The sequence below is a fragment of the Bombina bombina genome, chromosome 7 (genome assembly GCF_027579735.1).
Source record: "Bombina bombina isolate aBomBom1 chromosome 7, aBomBom1.pri, whole genome shotgun sequence".
Lineage (NCBI taxonomy): Eukaryota > Metazoa > Chordata > Amphibia > Anura > Bombinatoridae > Bombina > Bombina bombina.
In genome coordinates, this window is record NC_069505.1 from 92054667 (window position 1) to 92076205 (window position 21539).

The following is a 21539-nucleotide window of genomic DNA, read 5'->3' on the forward strand; positions in this document are numbered from 1 at the left end:
TCAGCCAATAAAATGCAAGCTCAATCTGATTGGCTGATTGGTTCAGCCAATCGGATTGAACTTGAATCTGATTGGCTGATTCAATCAGCCAATCAGATTTTTCTACCTTAATTCCGATTGGCTGATAGAATCCTATCAGCCAATTGGAATTCGACGGACGCCATCTTGGATGACGTCATTTAAAGGTACCTCATTCGTCGTGCAGTCATCGGCCGGGATGGATGCTCCGCGTCTGTGGAGTGAAGAATGAAGATTGAAGATGCCGCTTGATGGAAGATGCTGCCCGATGGAAGAAGACTTTGCTGCCGCTTGGATAAAGACATCGCTGGGATGAAGACCTCTTCTTTGCTGCTTGGATAGACATCGCCCGGATCGGATGAGGAGTTCGGCCCGGCGTGGTGAAGATAAGGTAGGGAGATCTTCAGGGGGGTAGTGTTAGGTTTATTTAAGGGGGGTTTGGGTTAGATTAGGGGTATGTGGGTGGTGGGTTGTAATGTTGGGGGGTGGTATTGTGGGGTTTTTTTCAGGCAAAAGAGCAGTTTTCTTTGGGGCATGCCCCCACAAAAGGCCCTTTTAAGGGCTGGTAAGGTAAAAGAGCTTTGAACTTTTTTTAATTTAGAATAGGGTAGGGATTTTTTTTTTATTTTGGGGGGCTTTATTATTTTATTAGGGGGCTTAGAATAGGTGTAATTAGCTTAAAAATCTTGTAATCTTTTTTTATTTTTTGTATTTTAGTTTAGTTTATTTAATTGTATTTTTAGATAGATATTTGTAGTTTATTTAATTTATTGATAGTGTAGGTGTATTTGTAACTTAGGTTAGGATTTATTTTACAGGTAATTGGGTAATTATTGTAACTAGGTAGCTATTAAATAGTTCATAACTATTTAATAGCTATTATACCTAGTTAAAATAATTAACAATTTACCTGTAAAATAAATATAAACCCTAACATAGCTACAATGTAATTATTAATTATATTGTAGCTATCTTAGGGTTTATTTTATAGTTAAGTATTTAGATTTAAATAGGAATATTTTAATTAATAATATTAATATTAGATTTATTTTAATAAGAGTTTAGTTAGGGATGTTAGAGTTAGATAGGGTTATTATACTTAGAGATTGTAGGGGGAGGTGCTTTCAGAGCGATCTGCTCGTGTCCCGATAGGATAGTCGATCTGAACATCTGGCCTTTTTATTCTACTTTTTTAGCTGATCGAGCAAATAACAAGTAAGCATTGACAGCGTCCCTCTGTGACCAGTGATCTTGGCCTCACGAACCACGCTGTAATACACATGCCTGTAACAGTGTTGTGAATGGTTGCTATAGGGATGAATAGTGACTACGAGTGTCTCCCGGATTGTTTTCTTTGGTTGCTATGACTACCTAGGCTGGAGGTGCGGTTGACAATTATACAATGATTAAACTTGTATTGTGGATTGTTCCATTTTCATTCAACCCATGGGTACCTATTGACTGGGGGAGCGTGCGTATTGTGGGATCATGTATCACCTTTGATATATAGTAACACATTCACCTAGATTATGAGTTTTGCGTTAGAGGCTGTGTGGTGCTAACGAGCAGTTTATGCTCACCGCTCACTTATAGTCAGTGCTGGTATTACGGGTTTTTACAAACCAGACAAGAAGTGAGCGTTGAGCAAAATTTTGCTCATTACCGTACATCAATACCAGCACTGCTTTCGTTACCGGTGAGCTGGTGTTGCTGCTCGTGCACGATTTCCCCATAGGAATCAACAGGGAGAGCCGGCTGAAAAAAAGTCTAACACCTGCAAAAAAGCAGCATAAAACTGACTAACGCAGCCATATTGATTCCTATGGGGAAATAAAAGTTATGTCTACACCTAACATGAACCCCAAGTCTAAACACCCCTAATCTTATACTAATTAATCCCTAATCTGCCGCCATCGACATTGCCGACACCTGCATTATATTATTAACCCCTAATCTGCCGATCCGGACACTGCAGCCACCTACATTATATATATGAACCCTAATCTGCTGCCCCCAACATCGCCGACATCTACATTATATTTATTAACCCCTAATATCTGCCGCCCCCTACCTACACTTATTAACCCCTAATCTGCCGCCCCCAACGTCACCACCACTATAATAAAAATATTAACCCCTAAACCGCCTCACTCACGCATCACAAAAGTTAAATATTATTAACCCCTAATCTGCCGGCCCTAACATCGCCGACACCTACCTACATTTATTAACCCCTAATCTGCTGCCCCCAACGTTGCCGCCACTATACTAAATTTATTAACCCCTAAATCTAAGTCTAACCCTAACCCCCCTAACTTAAATATAATTACAATAAATCTAAATAAAGTTCCGAACATTAACTAAATAATTCCTTTTTAAAACTAAATACTTACCTGTAAAATAAACCCTAAGATAGCTACAATATAACTAATAGTTACATTGTAGCTAGCTTAGGGTTTATTTTTATTTTACAGGCAAGTTTGTATTTATTTTAACTAGGTAGAATAGTTAATAAATAGTTATTAATTATGTACTAACTACCTTACTAAAATAAATACAAAAGTACCTGTAAAATAAAACCTAACCTAAGTTACAATAACACCTAACACTACACTATAATTAAATTAATTCCCTAAATTAAGTACAACCACCCCCCCACTAAATTACAGAAAATAATAAACAAATTATAAGATTTTTAAACTAATTACTCCTAATGTAATCCCCCTAACAAAATAAAAAAGCCCCCCCCCAATAAAAAAAGCCCTACCCTACACTAAATTACAAATAGCCCTTAAAAGGGACTTTGCGGGGCATTGCCCCAAAGTAATCAGCTCTTTTACCTGTAAAAAAAATTACAAATCCCCCTAACATTAAAACCCACCACCCACACAACCAACCTTACTCTAAAACCCACCCAATACCCTCTTAAATAAACCTAACCCTAATCCCTTGAAGATCACCTTACCAGGAGAAGTCTTCATCCAACTGGGCCGAAGTCCTCAATGAAGCCAGGAGAAGTCTTCATCCAAGCTGGGCGAAGTGGTCCTCCAGACGGGCAGAAGTCTTCATCCAGATGGCATCTTCTATCTTCATCCATCCGGCGCGGAGCGGGTCCATCTTCAAGACATCTGATGCGGAGCATCCTCTTCATCCGGAGTCTTCTTAATGAATGACGGTTCCTTTAAATGACGTCATCCAAGATGGTGTCCCTTCAATTCAGATTGGCCAATCGGAATTAAGGTAGAAAAAATCCTATTGGCTGATGCAATCAGCCAATAGGATTGAAGTTCAATCCTATTGGATGATCCAATCAGCAAATAAGCTGGCATTCTATTGGCTGTTCCAATCAGCCAATAGAATGCCAGCTCTATCCTATTGGCTGATTTCTACCTTAATTCCGATTGGCTGATAGAATTCTATCAGCCAAATGGAATTGAAGGGACGCCATTTTGGATGACGTCATTTAAAGGAACCATCATTTAGTAAGAAGACTCCGGATGAAAAGGATGCTCCGCGTCGTATGTCTTGAAGATGGACCCTCTCTGCGCCGGATGGATGAAGATAGAAGATGCCGTCTGGATGAAGACTTCTGCCCGTCTGGAGTTCCACATCACCCGGCTTGGATGAAGACTTCTCCTGGCTTCGTTGAGGACTTTGGCCAGTTTGGATGAAGACTTCTCCCGGTAAGGTGATCTTCAAGGGGTTAGTGTAAGGTTTTTTAAGTGGGTATTGGGTGTGTTTTAGAGTAGGGTTGGTTGTGTAGGTGGTAGGTTTTAATGTTGGGGGGATGTAATTTTTTTTTTACAGGTAAAAGAGCTAATTACTTTGGGGCAATGCCCTGCAAAAGGCCCTTTTAAGGGCTATTTGTAATTTAGTTTAGGTAGGGCTTTTTTATTTTTGGGGGGCTTTTTTATTTTGTTAAAGGGATTAGATTAGGTGTAATTAGTTTAAAAATCTTGTAATTTGTTTATTATTTTCTGTAATTTAGTGTTTGTTTGTTTTTGTACTTTTGATAATTTAATTTAATTGTATTTAATTGTATTTAATTTAGGGAATTAATTTAATTATAGTGTAGTGTTAAGTGTTATTGTAACTTAGGTTAGGTTTTATTTTACAGGTACTTTTGTATTTATTTTAGCTAGGTAGTTAGTAAATAGTTAATAACTATTTAGTAACTATTCTACCTAGTTAAAATAAATACAAATTTGCCTGTAAAATAAAAATAAACCCTAAACTAGCTACAATGTAACTATTAGTTATATTGTAGCTAGCTTAGGGTTTATTTTATAGGTAAGTATTTAGTTTTAAATAGGAATAATTTAGTTAATGATAGGAATTTTATTTAGATTTATTGTAATTATATTTGTTAGGGGGTTAGGGTAAGACTTAGGTTTAGGGGTTAATAAATTTAGTATAGTGGCGGCGACATTGGGGGCGGCAGATTAGGGGTTAATAAATGGAGGTAGGTGGCGGCGATGTTAGGGCTGGCAGAATAGGGGTTAATAATATTTAACTAATGTTTGCGAGGTGGGGGTGCATCGGTTTAAGGGTTAATATATTTATTATAGTGGCAGCGATGTCTGATTAGGGGTTAAAAATTTCATTTTAGTGTTTGCGATGCGGGAGGGCCTTGGTTTAGTGGTTAACAGGTAGTTTATGGGTGTTAGTGTACTTTTTAGCACTTTAGTTAAGAGTTTTATGCTAGGGCGTTGTACCATAAAACTCTTAACTACTGACTTTAAAATGCGGTACCAGTCTTGACAGGAGAGGGTGTACCGCTCACTTTTTGTCAGATTCGTAATACCAAGTCCCATTGAAAAAATAGGATATGCAATTTACGTAAGTAGATTTGAGGTATTTCCAAGTCTGGCCAAAAAAGTGAGCAGTGAGCCTGTAGCTTCAAAACTCGTAATACCAGCGGCCTTTAAAAAGCAGCGTTAGGACCGGCTAATGCTGCTTTTTAAGCCAAACGCAAAACTCGTAATCTAGCCGATTGTTTTTTTGAATAACACTTTATTTGACACATATACTGGCCTATTATGTTTAATAGGGCTTTTTTATAGCAATGGTGGTGAGAGTGCACATATCCTTCAAACTTTTTGTTTTTATATCTATATATATATATATATATATATATATATATATATATATATATATATATATATATATATATATATATATACTGTATATATATATATACTGTATATATATATATATATATATATATATATACTGTATATATATATATATATATATATGTCTGTATGTGTATACATAACATATTTATCTGTTTCTATGTGTATATATGACTGTAAATACACATATACACATATACATACATTAATATATATGTACACATAAATAGACATATATATACAGTATATATTTAGACATATATTTATATATCTAAGTTAAAGCCCTTTGCAGCCTTATTTTTTCAACATCTGAGTTCTCATATCTTTGAGCCCTTATAACTTTTTTACGCATAATTTTTTTATATATAATTTATGAGTGTAACTATACTGTGTAATGTATTTTTGAAGTGTTTTTTTGCAACTTTTTTCTTTCAGAAACAGTTAACCACAGCTCTAAGTTTGCGGTAAGGATTGAAGCGTAATTTGCGATTTCGCTCAACTTGTTATATCAGCTCATTGAAAACAGTTTGTACCTCACTAGTAATCCAGCCCTTAGTGCGATCTTAACTGAAAGCTTCCTACTTCTTCAACCTCCCTTGATCATTCATGCAAACAGTCACACTTGTTTAAAGGGACAGTCTAGGCCAAAATAAACTTACATAATTCAGATAGAGCATGTCATTTTAAACAATTTTCCAGTTTACTTTTATCACCCATTTTGCTTTGTTCTCTTGGTATTCTTAGTTGAAAGCTTAACCTAGGAGGTTCATATGCTAATTTCTTAGACCTTGAAGGCCACCTCTTTTCAGAATGCATTTTAACAGTTTTTCACCACTAGAGGGTGTTAGTTCATTTATTTCATATAGATAATATTGAGCTCGTGCATGTGATGTTATCTGGGAGCAGGCACTGATTGGCTAAACTGCAAGTCTGTCAAAAGAACTGAAATAAAGGGGCAGTTTGCAGAGGTTTAGATACAAGGTAATCACAGAGGTAAAAAGTGTATTAATATAACTGTGTTGGTTATGCAAAAATGGGGAATGGGTAATAAAGGGATTATCTATCTTTTAAAACAATAAAAATTCTGGTGTAGACTGTCCCTTTAATCTAGGTGACAAGTGAGATCATTTTTTGCAGTATTTTTTTTTGTCACAGGTTTAACACCCATTGAGAAAGGTACCAGTTCGATACCGAAATGTTTGCGGTTCTTATATATCGACTATGCTGAATTGATGTGATTAAATTGAAAAATCTTTTTCATGAAGACCGGAGAGTGCAGCGTTTTATTCACTTAAACCTGATAAATGTTATGGATATATACAATTTACATAGCACCCCGGCAGCTGGTGATTGGTTACAGTGAGTGCACTTGTATTTGGACTTTTATATATATATATATATATACATCCTATATTATAAAAGACAAGTGTTTGTCTGAAGCCGTCATGCGCAGTACAGACAAACACTTGGCCTTAGACAGCTGATCGCAAGCGCACCCACCCGACAGGAGAGAGAGAGAGAGAGAGAGAGAGAGAGAGAGAGAGAGAATTCCATTGAATTCTATGAGGGAATACATTAACGCGATTGCAATATTCTTTGTTCGGCTGTTCATGTGAAATATTTTACTTTCAACTTGTAATACGAGTGCTACCCAACACTCGCAAAAAGCTTACTTCTAGCGGAGTTAGCGTGCGAGCTGTAGCACAAAATACTGCTCCACTCATAATCTAACCCTTAATGTTTAAATACAACCAGTAAGTGAGTGTGTTTGTTAAATTGAAAACTGTGCATGCTTAAAGGCCTCGACTGGCCATTGGCCCGACCAGCTAGTTCACAAGTCAGTCTAAAGCAAGGCCTGTTATGCTGGTAATTGCACACATGTATACTTGAATAATATATGAACATTCTCTCATCTCCTATAGGTTGATTATTAAGGTGACTTTTTGTTCTTTATTAACAAACGCTTATATAGACAATATAAAGGAGTTCCATGAGAGTTTCATGGGCGTTCCATGGGAGTATCCTGAATTTTAATGGGAAAACATTACCAGGTGATGTTGGCACAATTTTAAACAGACAATGATCCCTATTGTTTCCTAAGGAAGGTGCATTGCCACTCGTCAGGACAGAGAGGGTCATTCCACTTTTTTTTTAATAAAATTTTGCTGTACGAACTAATTGTGAGATTGGCAAGACAAAAGAGGACTGAATTTCATCTCATTCACAGTCAATGGAGTTTAAAGCATCAGGTTTGTCACAGTCAAGGTCCCACTTGATGGGTTAAAATAAGTAAGGCTAGTAGAGTCTCTTAAAACCAGGACAATCAAAGTTGCAAGTGGGTAGCAGGTCAGATCTCCCAACCAGTGACAATGATACAGGATGTAGGATGATTGGGAGGTATGTAATAGTCTGAAGCAGGGCAATGTATTTAATTTAGGCATGGGTTTGCTGAGCAAAGACAAAATGCAAAGTCCCAGATAGCCAAAACACATTATTTCATGATTATTTCATGATTCAATTTTTTTAGGCACGGTGAGACTGAGATGTTGTATATGTATTATATATTATTCAGATTTTTTTATTCCACTTATATAACTCAAAATTCATTTGTCTAAGAATTTAGCATTAATTTAACAATACAGTGATATTTAAGCACATATGTTGTTTTATGTCTTCTTTAACTCTTACACTAAAGTAAAATAAATAATTTCTTCTGTTTCCCTACAGCCACAACAGAAATACATCTAAGTTGGAGTCAAATAATATGGTTAAGAAGATGCTATGAAAAACTAATTTGAAAAGTTATAAAACGGTTATATTGAAGTTAGTAAGTGTGAGGCTAGAAATATTTTGCTCTGAGAACTGAGAAAGCAATGGGCTCACTTTCATTGGTAAAGATTTGCTTCTTTGGAATCCTGCAAATGGCATTTTCGTGTTTTTTGTTCTCCACATTTTCGCATTTTAAAATATTTAACCAGGAAAGAAATCAAACATTAAATTCTTCTTCAGAACGTGAGTCACTTTTGATACAAGAAAAAACTTACCTTATTCTCCTTTGGACTTGGCGCTTTAAGAACCAGCAGTTCCCATACGACCAGTGCCCTTATGACTTTGACACATCTGGTTGTTTCTACACAGGGGACCGCAATTTATACTCAGATGCAGATGCTGTTATTCTGCATCACGATTTTGTACGTAGCTCAAGAGATTTATTGCCCAAAAAACAAAGACCCACTAAACAATATTGGATTTGGTTCTGTTTAGAGTCTCCAACTCACAGTCCAAATTTGGCATTAATGGATAACCTCATCAACCTCACCATGAGTTATAGGGCAGACTCAGATATCTACATTCCTTATGGATGGCTGGGGAAGCGTGATTCACATGAAAATTTTACAATTCCTTTAAAAACTAAACTTGTAGCCTGGGCAGTTAGTAACTGGAATCCTAACTACCGGAGGAGCAACTACTATTTGGAGCTTAAGAAATACATCCAAATTGATATGTATGGTAATGGCAGGATGCTGCTCCCAAGGGATAATTACACAATGACTCTTTCTACTTACAAATTTTATCTTGCATTTGAGAACAGTCTCCATGATGACTATATCACTGAAAAACTATGGAATAATTCATTTTATTCAGGGACTGTGCCAGTGGTAATGGGACCACCTCGTGCTAACTATGAACGTTTTGTACCACCAGATTCATTTATACATGTAGATGATTTTCAGAGTCCTAAGGAACTGGCTTCTTATCTTCTGGAGCTAGATAAGGATGATAAAAGATACCAACAATATTTCAACTGGAGGTCTAAATTCAAGCCAGAAGGAATTACTAATTATCTATTACAATACTGTAAAGTATGTAAAGCATTGAAAGAGGCCCCTGCGTATAGAACAATTCCAAGCATTGCTAAGTGGTTCAAATAATGCAATCATTAATGCGGATTGATATTAAAAGGTTATTTTTACTTTATACTGGTTCAAATATTAATAACCCTAGATTTCAGCAAAATACGTTTTTTTTTTTTTTTTTATAAAAATGTTTTAAAAATGCATTATATCAATAAAATTTACACACAAACATGTGAAATGTTATAAATGAACAATTTCATGAAAATCTATTCTTCTTCTTAAATGCCTTAAATAAAGTGAATATTATAATTAATAGAAGCTCAAATTGTGAATCTAGACCAGTGTTTTTCAACCAGTGTGCCGTGGCACACTAGTGTGCCCTGAGAGATCCTCAGGCGTGCCGCGGCAGACTGACAACAGTGTGACATATTTTTTAAATTTTGCTTGTTTTTTATTCTGGGCCGTTTTTTTATTTTGAGTGAGATTATGACTGATGGGGGAGGGGACTTTTCCCAGTGCGGGGGTGTACCTATTTCAAATTTTGAAATATTGTGAGGTATGTGACAGGCTCATCAGGTGTCATTTACAACCATGACATATTGACATTCATTCACAGACAATCATGATTGTTTGTGAATGAATGTCAATATGTCATGTATAGTTTGTAGGAGGCATGGCATGACAGCACAGTAAAGTGTGTGTGTATGTGTGTGTATATATATATATATATATATACACACACACTGTATTAAGCTACAATGTATTATTTTGTAAAATTTTGGAATGGTGGTGTGCCGCAGGATTTTTTTAATGTAAAAAAGTGTGCCACTGCAAAAATAAGGTTGAAAATCACTGATCTAGATAACTAGATTAATTAATTAACAGCCTATGATAGAACGTAGTCCATCTTCTGGGGTTATGCTTGAGAAATCACCTGGTTTCCTGATTACCAACCGGAAAGTTTTCTCTCAAAAGATATTCATTAGTCTGGATCCTAAGGTTGCAAAGTTCGTCGGGGTTAGTGCTAGTTTTTTTTTTTTTAGTTTTTTGGGTGGGTTATTTATTTTAGCTTAGGGTTTGGGCTTTTTCGGAAAACGAGCTAAATGCCCTGTTAAGGATTTTCCCATACAAATGCCATTTTCAGGGCAATGGTTGGCTTAGGTAATTTTAGATAGTTATTTTATTTGGTGGTTTTGGTTGGGTGGGTGGGTGGTGGGTTTTACTGTTGGGGGGTGTTTGTATTTTTTTTGCAGGTAAAAGAGCTGATATCTTTGGGGCAATGCCCCATGAAAGGCCCTTTTAAGGGCCATTGGTAGTTTATTGTAGGCTAGGGTTTTTTTATTGGGTGGGGGGCTTTTTTATTTTGATAGGGCTATTAGATTAGGTGTAATTCGTTTTTATTTTTGATAATTTTGTTTTGTAATTTAGTGTTTTTTGTTTTTTTGTAATTTGGTAATTTTTCTTTTAGTAATTAGTTTTTATTTTATGTAATGCTAGGTTTTAGTGTAAGGCAGGTTAGGTTTTATTTCACAGGTTATGTTTTTATTTATTTTAACTAGGTAGCTAGTAAATAGTTAATAACTATTTAGTAACTAGTCTACCTAGTTAAAATAAACACAAACTTACCTGTGAAATATAAATAAAACCCAAGATAGCTACAATATAACTATTAGTTATATTGTAGCTAGCTTAGGTTTTATTTTACAGGTAAGTATATAATTTAGTTTAAAATAGTTATTATTTAGTTAATAATTGTAATTCTAAATTAGCTGTATTTTAATTATGTTAAAGTTAAGGAGTGTTAGGGTTACATTAGGGTTAGGTTTAGGGGTTAATATATTTATTTAGTGGTAGTGATGTGGGAGGCCAGAGGTTTAGGGGTTAATAACTGTATGTAGGTGGCGGCGATGTTAGGGGCGTCAGATTAGGGGTTAATAGTACTATGTAGGGGCAGATGATTAGGGGTTAATAACATTATGTAGGTGGCGGCGATGTTGGGGCAACAGATTAGGGCTGTTTAGACTCAGGGTTTATGTTAGGGTGTTAGGTTTTTACATTAAATGTATTTTCAACATAGAAATCAATGGGGCTGCGTTACGGAGCTTTTCGCTCTGCGATCGCAGGTGTTAGACTTTTTTTTTTGCTAGCTCGTCCCATTGATGTCTCTGGGGAAATCATGCACAAGCATTTTTGTAGTGGCATTTGCAAACAAAGCCGCATTCTGTTGTCTGTTGCCCTTTGGTGTTTGATATGGGAATTACAGCAAGAGAAATTCAATTTGAGGAAATTAATTGGCAATACCAGAGCCAATGAGAGACAAGCTTTGATTAGCACGTATCCAAATTTTCACCAATGATTATAGAATAGAGTTGGGCTTTATCACTTGACGGTGAAAATAACTTTTCTGTAAAAGCTGAAACTTTCCAATTGGTTTACTTAGTAATGTTTATTTTATATTTTAATAGATTTTAGCAAATAAATTCTTTGTAGCATAGTATAGGATCAGTATACGCTAATTTTCATATAACTGCATGTAATAGACACTACTATGAAGAATAAGAGGCACAGATACTGATATAAAAATCCAGTATAAAACTGTTTAGAAACTTACTTAGAAGCTGTCAGTTTGGCTCTGTTGAAAAGGTAGCTGGAAAACCCACTGCAAGTGGGAAATAAGACACTCCCCCCTGCCCCTTCTTTTGCATATGAAAAGCCCCTTTACACAAACAGGAGCAAGCTGGAGTAGGTAGCTGACGGTGTTCTCATAAAACTTTGGGGCTTGGTTAGGAGTCTTAAAATAAGAGTAATGTTATTTAAAAATAAGCAAAACTATACATTTAAAAAAAAAAAAGTTTGCCAGTAATAAAATAAAAGCCTTTTTTTTAAATACATTCATAGTTTCTGCAGTGTATGTTTCCCCCTAACCCCTCAACCTCCATGATCCCCCCCAAACAGCTCTCTTAACCTCCCCCCTCTTCCTATTTGTGGCCATTTTAGGTACCCAAATCCTTAACAAAAATTTGCTTTTTAAGTTTTTTTTTAATTTAAAACCATTTTTCCATAGTCTAGCTGCCCCCCTAAATATCATGCCCCCCTCCCAGATCCCCTGATCCCCTTTCCAAAGGAATATTTCCCCTCCTCCCACTCCCATAGCTATAACATTGATTTGCATGCGCACTTGAGCCCCTTGTGCACATGCGCATCCCCCAAATGCACACAGACATGCTCCCGCCCACCTTGCCGGAACTAGTACAGCAATGGGCCGCCCACCCACCTCCCTGCAGCTGCTCCCACCCACCAACGATTGGCACTATCGCTGGCCGATGCAGAGAGGGCCCAGAGTGTCCCTCTCTGCATCAGTGTGCCAAAAAAGGTATTGCAGTGATGCCTCAATATCGAGGCATCACGTCAATACTTTGAAAGTGGCTGGAAGTGATCAGGATCGCTTCCAGCTGCTTTAAACCCCTAACAACATACAAGGTACGTTGCTGGTCTTTAAAAACCAGTTTGTGTATGACGTACCCTGTACAACGTGTGTCGTTAAGGGGTTAAAGATTGAATTAATATTAAATGTGGTATGTGTACATTAATACTTAGATTAAAAGCTGAGAAATGTAATGAGTTAGCAACCACATAGTAATTAAAGCAATAACTTAGTTAGTATCACAAAGTAACTGAAAAGCTACTGATTAACTGACCACTTAAGAAACAGCACCGTATACTATTAACTGAAAAAAAGAGGCTTAACCTCACAACAATTTAACACTAATAAAGGTAAAGATTCAAAGGCAGCAAAAAATTACAACTACTCGGCTAGATTTAGAGTTTTGTCGGTAACGACCCAAAAAGCTAACGCCAGCTTTTTTCTGGCCGCACCATAAAAATAACTCTGGTATTGAGAGTCCACATAAAGGCTGCGTTAGGCTCCAAAAAAGGAGTGTAGAGCATATTTAACGCAGCTTCAACTCTCGATACCAGAGTTGCTTACGGACGCGGCCAGCCTCAAACACGTGCTCGTGCACGATTCCCCCATTGAAAACAATGGGGCTGTTTGAGCTGAAAAAAAACCTAACACCTGCAAAAAAGCCGCGTTCAGCTCCTAACGCAGCCCCATTGTTTGCTATGCGGAAACACTTCCTACGTCTGCACCTAACACCCTAACATGTACCCCGAGTCTAAACACCCCTAACCTTACACTCATTAACCCCTAATCTGCCGCCCCCGCTATCGCTGACACCTGCATATTATTATTAACCCCTAATCTGCCGCTCCGTAAACCGCCGCTACTTACATTATCCCTATGTACCCCTAATCTGCTGCCCTAACATCGCCGACCCCTATATTATATTTATTAACCCCTAATCTGCCCCCCTCAACGTCGCCTCCACCTGCCTACACTTATTAACCCCTAATCTGCTGAGCGGACCTGAGCGCTACTATAATAAAGTTATTAACCCCTAATCCGCCTCACTAACCATATAATAAATAGTATTAACCCCTAATCTGCCCTCCCTAACATCGCCAACACCTAACTTCAATTATTAACCCCTAATCTGCCGACTGGAGCTCACCGCTATTCTAATAAATGTATTAACCCCTAAAGCTAAGTCTAAACCTAACACTAACACCCCCCTAAGTTAAATATAATTTACATCTAACTAAATTAATTATCTCTTATTAAATAAATTATTCCTATTTAAAGCTAAAAACTTACCTGTAAAATAAATCCTAATATAGCTACACTATAAATTATAATTATATTATAGCTATTTTAGGATTAATATTTATTTTACAGGTAACTTTGTAATTATTTTAACCAGGTACCATAGCTATTAAATAGTTAAGAACTATTTAATAGTTACCTAGTTAAAATAATTACAAAATTACCTGTAAAATAAATCCTAACCTAAGTTACAATTAAACCTAACACTACACTATCATTAAATTAATTAAATAAAATATCTACAATTACCTACAATTAAACCTAACACTACACTATCAATACATTAATTAAATACAATATCTACAAATAACTACAATGAAATAAACTAACTAAAGTACAAAAAATAAAAAAGAACTAAGTTACAAAAAATAAAAAAATATTTACAAACATAAGGAAAATCTTACAACAATTTTAAACTAATTACACCTACTCTAAGCCCCCTAATAAAATAACAAAGACCCCCAAAATAAAAAATGCCCTACCCTATTCTAAATTACTAAAGTTCAAAGCTCTTTTACCTTACCAGCCCTGAACAGGGCCCTTTGCGGGGCATGCCCCAAGAAGTTCAGCTCTTTTGCCTGTAAAAAAAAACATACAATACCCCCCCCAACATTACAACCCACCACCCACATACCCCTAATCTAACCCAAACCCCCCTTAAATAAACCTAACACTAAGCCCCTGAAGATCATCCTACCTTGTCTTCACCTCACCGGGTATCACACCGATCCGTCCTGGCTCCGATATCTTCATCCAACCCAAGCGGGGGCTAGACATCCACTGAAGAAGTCCAGAAGAGGGTCCAAAGTCTTCATCCTATCCGGGAAGAAGAGTAGATCCGGACCGGCAACCATCATCTTCCAAGCAGCATCTTCTATCTTCATCCGATGAGGACCGGCTCCATCCTGAAGACCTCCACCGCGGACCCATCTTCATCCGGCGACGTCCAACTGAAGAATGACGGTTCCTTTAAGGGACGTCATCCAAGATGGCGTCCCTCGAATTCCGATTGGCTGATAGGATTCTATCAGCCAATCGGAATTAAGGTAGGAATATTCTGATTGGCTGATGGAATCAGCCAATCAGAATCAAGTTCAATCTGATTGGCTGATTGAAGATGGGTCCGCGGTGGAGGTCTTCAGGATGGAGCCGGTCCTCATCGGATGAAGATAGAAGATGCTGCTTGGAAGATGATGGTTGCCGGTCCGGATCTACTCTTCTTCCCGGATAGGATGAAGACTTTGGACCCTCTTCTGGACTTCTTCAGTGGATGTCTAGCCCCCGCTTGGGTTGGATGAAGATATCGGAGCCAGGACGGATCGGTGTGATACCCGGTGAGGTGAAGACAAGGTAGGATGATCTTCAGGGGCTTAGTGTTAGGTTTATTTAAGGGGGGTTTGGGTTAGATTAGGGGGTGGGTGGTATGTTGTAATGTTGGGGGGGATATTGTATGTTTTTTTTTTTACAGGCAAAAGAGCTGAACTTCTTGGGGCATGCCCCGCAAAGGGCCCTGTTCAGGGCTGGTAAGGTAAAAGAGCTTTGAACTTTAGTAATTTAGAATAGGGTAGGGCATTTTTTTATTTTGGGGGGCTTTGTTATTTTATTAGGGGGCTTAGAGTAGGTGTAATTAGTTTAAAATTGTTGTAAGATTTTTCTTATGTTTGTAAATATTTTTTTATTTTTTGTAACTTAGTTCTTTTTTATTTTTTGTACTTTAGTTAGTTTATTTCATTGTAGTTATTTGTAGGTATTGTATTTAATTTATTTATTGATAGTGTAGTGTTAGGTTTAATTGTAGGTAATTGTAGGTATTTTATTTAATTAATTTATTGATAGTGTAGTGTTAGGTTTAATTGTAACTTAGGTTAGGATTTATTTTACAGGTAAATTTGTAATTATTTTAACTATTTTAGCTATTAAATAGTTCTTAACTATTTAATAGCTATTGTACCTGGTTAAAATAAATACAAAATTACCTGTAAAATAAATATTAATCCTAAAATAGCTATAATATAATTATAATTTATGTCGTAGCTATATTAGGATTTATTTTACAGGTAAGTATTTAGCTTTAAATAGGAATAATTTATTTAATAAGAGTTAATTAATTTTGTTAGATTAAAATTATATTTAACTTAGGGGGGTGTTAGTGTTAGGGTTAGACTTAGCTTTAGGGGTTAATACATTTATTAGAATAGCGGCGAGATTCGGTCGACAGATTAGGGGTTAATAATTGAAGTTAGGTGTCGGCGATGTTAGGGAGGGCAGGTTAGGGGTTAATAAATATAATATAGGGGTCGGCGGTGTTAGGGGCAGCAGATTAGGGGTACATAGCTATAATGTAGCTGGCGGCAGCGTGGGGACGGCAGATTAGGGGTTAATAAGTGTAGGTAGCTGGCGGCGACATTGTGGGGGCAGATTAGGGGTTAATAAATATAATATAGGGGTCGGCGGTGTTAGGGGCAGCAGATTAGGGGTACATAAGGATAACGTAGGTGGAGGTCGGCAGATTAGGGGTTAAAAAAATTTAATTGAGTTGCAGCGATGTGGGGGGACCTCGGTTTAGGGGTACATAGGTAGTTTATGGGTGTTAGTGTACTTTAGAGTACAGTAGTTAAGAGCTTTATGAACCGGCGTTAGCCCAGAAAGCTCTTAACTACTGACTTTTTTCTGCGGCTGGAGTTTTGTCGTTAGAATTCTAACGCTCACTTCAGACACGACTCTAAATACCGGAGTTAGAAAAATCCCATTGAAAAGATAGGATACGCAATTTACGTAAGGGGATCTGCGGTATGGAAAAGTCGCGGCTGAAAAGTGAGCGTTAGACCCTTTTTTGAGTGACTCCAAATACCGGAGGTAGCCTAAAACCAGCGTTAGGAGCCTCTAACGCTGGTTTTCACGGCTATCGCCAAACTCCAAATCTAGGCCACTGAGAGCTCATATCGAGTTATACTAATAGACGGGTTGCCAACTCAGGAAAAACGCTGGCAAATGGCTTTATCAAAGGCTTAGTTGGGTATGCCCTCTTCCTTAAATCTAGATTAAGGTCCAATCAAGGGAGAGTGTTGGTACACACCCCTGTAACAGCCTATCATGCAATTGGCTTTTGGATTAGATATCGTGTGTTACACATGTTGCTTCACAGACTGAGCATTTAATCACATAGCTATGAGTCTTAGTGTGTCGACAACACTGTTAGATTGACAGTAATCATACTACTTTAACAATATGTGTAGATATCAATGAAGTATACAATAATGTCTATACAAAGATTGAGGACAATTATATATGTTTAATTATGTTTAAAATATGAATCACAGGTGGATTATAGACTTAAATACATCCTCCCGAATTACATCTTTCCAACTCAGAAAATAAAGACTTCCGTAATTATCAAACCACTGTGTCCTGTATGCAAAGCATATGTTAGAGGATGTTGTCTGATTACGTAAGTCATAATATGCCTCAGAGATAGCTGTATGATCTTTCGTAATAAGACAACCACTAATATGTAGGAGTAGTGAATAATTCACAAAAGAGTGTAGCTCAATAATTTAATAATTTATAGAAACAGTGTTAAGTCATATCATAATTCATATGTCCCACAAATATCTCTGCCTCATAGAGGCTATTAAATATGACATAATAATTTACCATCACGATATCAGACGAAGTATATCACTGATAAATAGTGATGTCGCAAACTTAAAAAACCGGCGAACCGCGCAAACCGCCATAGACTTCAATAGGCAGGCGAACTTTAAAACCCACAAGGACTCTTTCTGGCCACAATAGTGATGGAAAAGTTGTTTCAAGGGGACTAACACCTGGACTGTGGCATGCTGGAGGGGGATCCATGTCAAAAATCCCATGGAAAATTACATAGTTGATGCAGAGTCTGCTTTTAACCCATAAAGGGCCTGAATCACCTAACATTCCTAAATTGTTTGCAATATAACGTGCTTTAAAACATCAGTTATGATGTCGTATCGATCAGGTAGTGTAAGGGTTAAGCCCGCTTCACAGTGACAGACCAAACTCCAAGTGTAACGCACCGCAAACAACCGCAAACAGTCCATTTGCACAACCACGAGATAGATAGATTTGATAGATAGATAGATAGATAGATAGATAGATACATAGATTACATAGCTCAATCGATGCAATATACATATGATCGATACAAATTACATAGATCAATAGATGCAATATACATTTGATAGATACGAATTACATTGATCAATAGATGCAATATCCATTTGATAGATACGAATGTTATCGATCCAAAGATGCAATATACATTTGATAGATATGAATTACATCAATCAAAAGATGTAATATACATTCTATAGATACGAATTACATCGATCAATAGATGCAATATACATTTGATAGATAGGTTTGATAGTTAGATCGATTTGATAGTTAAATAGATAGATTTGAAAGATATATAATTTTCCTGACAGAGTATAACAATAAGACATGCGGTCTGGGACCCATGGTGTGTTAAGTAGTACTATTCTTAGCAGTTTACTACAACCTGTTACTCCCCCTATCGGGGGAGGTCTATATGGCCTGCATTTTTGGAACAGGGAGATGGAAGAAGATGATTGGTCTGTCCTCCTACTTCAAATTTTTCAAAAACACAAGTGGCTGTCTCAAAACAGTCCAGACACGAGATAGATAGATAGATAGATAGATAGATAGATAGATAGATAGATAGATAGGATAGATAGATATACATAGATTGATAGTTAGATAGAATCGATAGAAGATAAATAGATAGATTTGTTAGATATATAATTACCATGACAAAGTATAACAACAAGACACGCGGTCTGGGACCCATGGTAACTAGGTTGTGTTAAGTAAAACTTTTCTTAGCAGTTTAATCCCTCTTACTCCCCCTTTCGGTGGAGGTCTATATGGCCTGCATGATTACCCTGTCAAAGTATAACAACAAAACATGCGGTGTGGGACCCATGGTAACTAGGTTGTGTTAAGTAGTACTATTCTTAGTACTTTAATCCCTGTTACTCCCCCTATGAAGGGAGGTCTATATGGCCTGCATGATTACCCTGACAAAGTATAATAACAAAACATACGGTCTGTGACCCATGGTAACTAGGTTGTGTTAAGTAGTACTATTCTTAGCACTTTCATTCCTGTAACTCATCCTATCGGGGGAGGTCTATATGGCCTGCATGATTACCCTGACAAAATATAACAACAAGACATGCTGTCTGGGACCCATGGTAACTAGGTTGTGTTAAGTAAAACTTTTCTTAGCAGTTTAATCCCTCTTACTCCCCCTTTCAGTGGAGGTCTATATGGCCTGCATGATTACCCTGACAAAGTATAACAACAAAACATGCGGTGTGGGACCCATGGTAACTAGGTTCTGTTAAGTAGTACTATTCTTAGAACTGTAATCCCTGTTACTCCCCCTATCAAGGGAGGTCTATATGGCCTGCATGAATACCCTGACAAAGTATAATAACAAAACATGCGGTCTGGGACCCATGGTAACTAGGTTGTGTTAAGTAGTACTATTCTTAGTACTTTAATCCCTGTTACTCCCCCTATCGGGGGAGGTCTATATGGCGTGCCTGATTTCCTGGCAAAATATAACAACAAGACATGCAGTCTGGGAACCACTGTTAACTAGGTTGTGTTAAGTTTTACTATTCTTAGCACTTTAATCCCTGTTACTCCTCCTATCGGGGGAGGTCTATATGGCCTGCCTGATTATCCTGACAAAATCTAACAACGAGACAGGCGGTCTGGGAACCACTGTTAATGTTAACTAGGTTGTGTTAAATTGTACTATCCTTAGCACTTTAATCCCTGTTACTCCCCCTATCAAGGGAGGTCTATATGGCCTGCATGATTACCATGACAAAGTATAACAACAAGACACATGGTCTGGGACCCATGGTAACTAGGTTGTGTTAAGTAGTACTTTTCTAAGCAGTTTAATCCCTGTTTCTCCCCATATCGGGGGAGGTTTATATGGCCTGCATGATTACCTTACCAAAATATAACAATAAGACATGCGGTCTGGGAACTAGTGTTAACTAGGTTGTGTTAAGTTGTACTATTCTTAGCACTTTAATCCCTGTTACTCCCCCTATCAAGGGAGGTCTATATGGCCTGCATAATTACCCTGACAAAGTATAACAACCAAACATGCGGTCTGGGACCCATGGTGGTTCTGGTATAACTAGGTTTTCTTAAGTATTACTATTCTTAGCAGTTTAATCCCTGTGATTGGTTTGTCCTCCTACTTCAAATTTGTCAAAAACACAATTAGCTGTCTCAAAACAGTCCGGACACAAGATAGATAGATAGATAGATAGATAGGATAGATATATAGATATACATAGATTGATAGATAGAATCGATAGAAGATAAATAGATAGATTTGTTAGATATATAATTACCCTGACAAAGTATAATAATTAAACATGCGGTCTGGAACCCATGGTAACTAGGTTGTGTTTAGTAGTACTATTCTTAGCACTTTCATCCCTGTAACTCCTCCTATCGGGGGAGGTGTATATGGCCTGCATGATTACCCTGACAAAGTATAACAACAAGACACGCGGTCTGGGACCCATGGTAACTAGGTTGTGTTAAGTAGTACTTTTCTTAGCACTTTAATCCCTGTTATTCCCCCTATCGGGGGCAGGTCTATATGGCCTGCATGATTACCTTACCAAAATATAACAATAAGACATGCGGTCTGGGAACCAGTGTTAACTAGGTTGTGTTAACTTGTACTATTCTTAGCACTTTAATCCCTGTTACTCCCCCTATCGGGGGAGGTCTATATTGCCTGCATGATTACCCTTACAAAATATAATAATAAGACATATGCTCTGGGACCCATGGTAAGGTTGTGTTAAGTAGTACTGTTCTTAGCATTTTAATACCTGTTACTCACCCTATCGGGGGAGGTCTATATGGCCTGCATGATTACCCTTACAAAATATAATAATAAGACATATGCTCTGGGACCCATGGTAAGGTTGTGTTAAGTAGTACTGTTCTTAGCATTTTAATACCTGTTACTCACCCTATCGGGGGAGGTCTATATTGCCTGCCTGATTACCCTGACAAAATATAATAATAAGACATGCGGTCTGGGACCCATGGTAACTAGGTTGTGTTTTAAGTAGTACTATTCTTAGCACTTTAATCCCTGTAACTCCCCCTATCGGGGGAGGTCAATACGGCCTGCATAATTACCCTTACAAAATATAATAATAAGACATATGCTCTGGGACCCATGGTAAGGTTGTGTTAAGTAGTACTGTTCTTAGCATTTTAATACCTGTTACTCACCCTATCGGGGGAGGTCTATATGGCCTACATGATTACCCTTACAAAATATAATAATAAGACATATGCTCTGGGACCCATGGTAAGGTTGTGTTAAGTAGTACTGTTCTTAGCATTTTAATACCTGTTACTCACCCTGTCGGGGGAGGTCTATATGGCCTGCATGATTACCCTTACAAAATATAATAACAAGACATGCGGTCTGGGACCCATGGTAACTAGCTTGTGTTAAGTAGTACTGTTCTTATTAGTTTAATACCTGTTACAACACCTAATGGTGGGAGGTCTATATGGCCTGCATGATTAGCCGCACCAAACAAAACAACAAGACATGCGGTCTTGGACTAAGACCCATGGCTAACTCGGTTGTGTAAAGTAGTACTATTCTTAGCACTTTCCTCCCTGTTACTTCCAGACCTCTCGGGGAGGTCTACATGGCCATCATGATTAGCCTAACAAAGT

General features: G+C 37.4%; 1 protein-coding gene across 18 annotated transcripts in view; it reads left to right on the forward strand.

Moving 5' to 3' along the window:
- LOC128665913 (3-galactosyl-N-acetylglucosaminide 4-alpha-L-fucosyltransferase FUT3-like) overlaps window positions 1-21539 on the forward strand; it is a 126018-nt gene that overhangs the window by 55762 nt on the left and 48717 nt on the right. For 11 of the 18 annotated variants that reach the window (XM_053720172.1, XM_053720170.1, XM_053720175.1 and 8 more), the window contains one exon: window positions 7881-9239. The exons of 4 other annotated variants lie outside the window; for them this stretch is intronic. In XM_053720172.1, coding sequence (XP_053576147.1) covers window positions 8027-9085 — 1059 coding nt within the window. In that variant the 5' untranslated portion in view covers window positions 7881-8026 and the 3' untranslated portion in view covers window positions 9086-9239. Of the gene's footprint in view, window positions 1-5588; window positions 5618-6308; window positions 6513-7880; window positions 9240-21539 lie in introns of those variants that run through there. 3 more of the 18 variants (XM_053720171.1, XM_053720182.1, XM_053720173.1) reach the window with 2 other exon arrangements.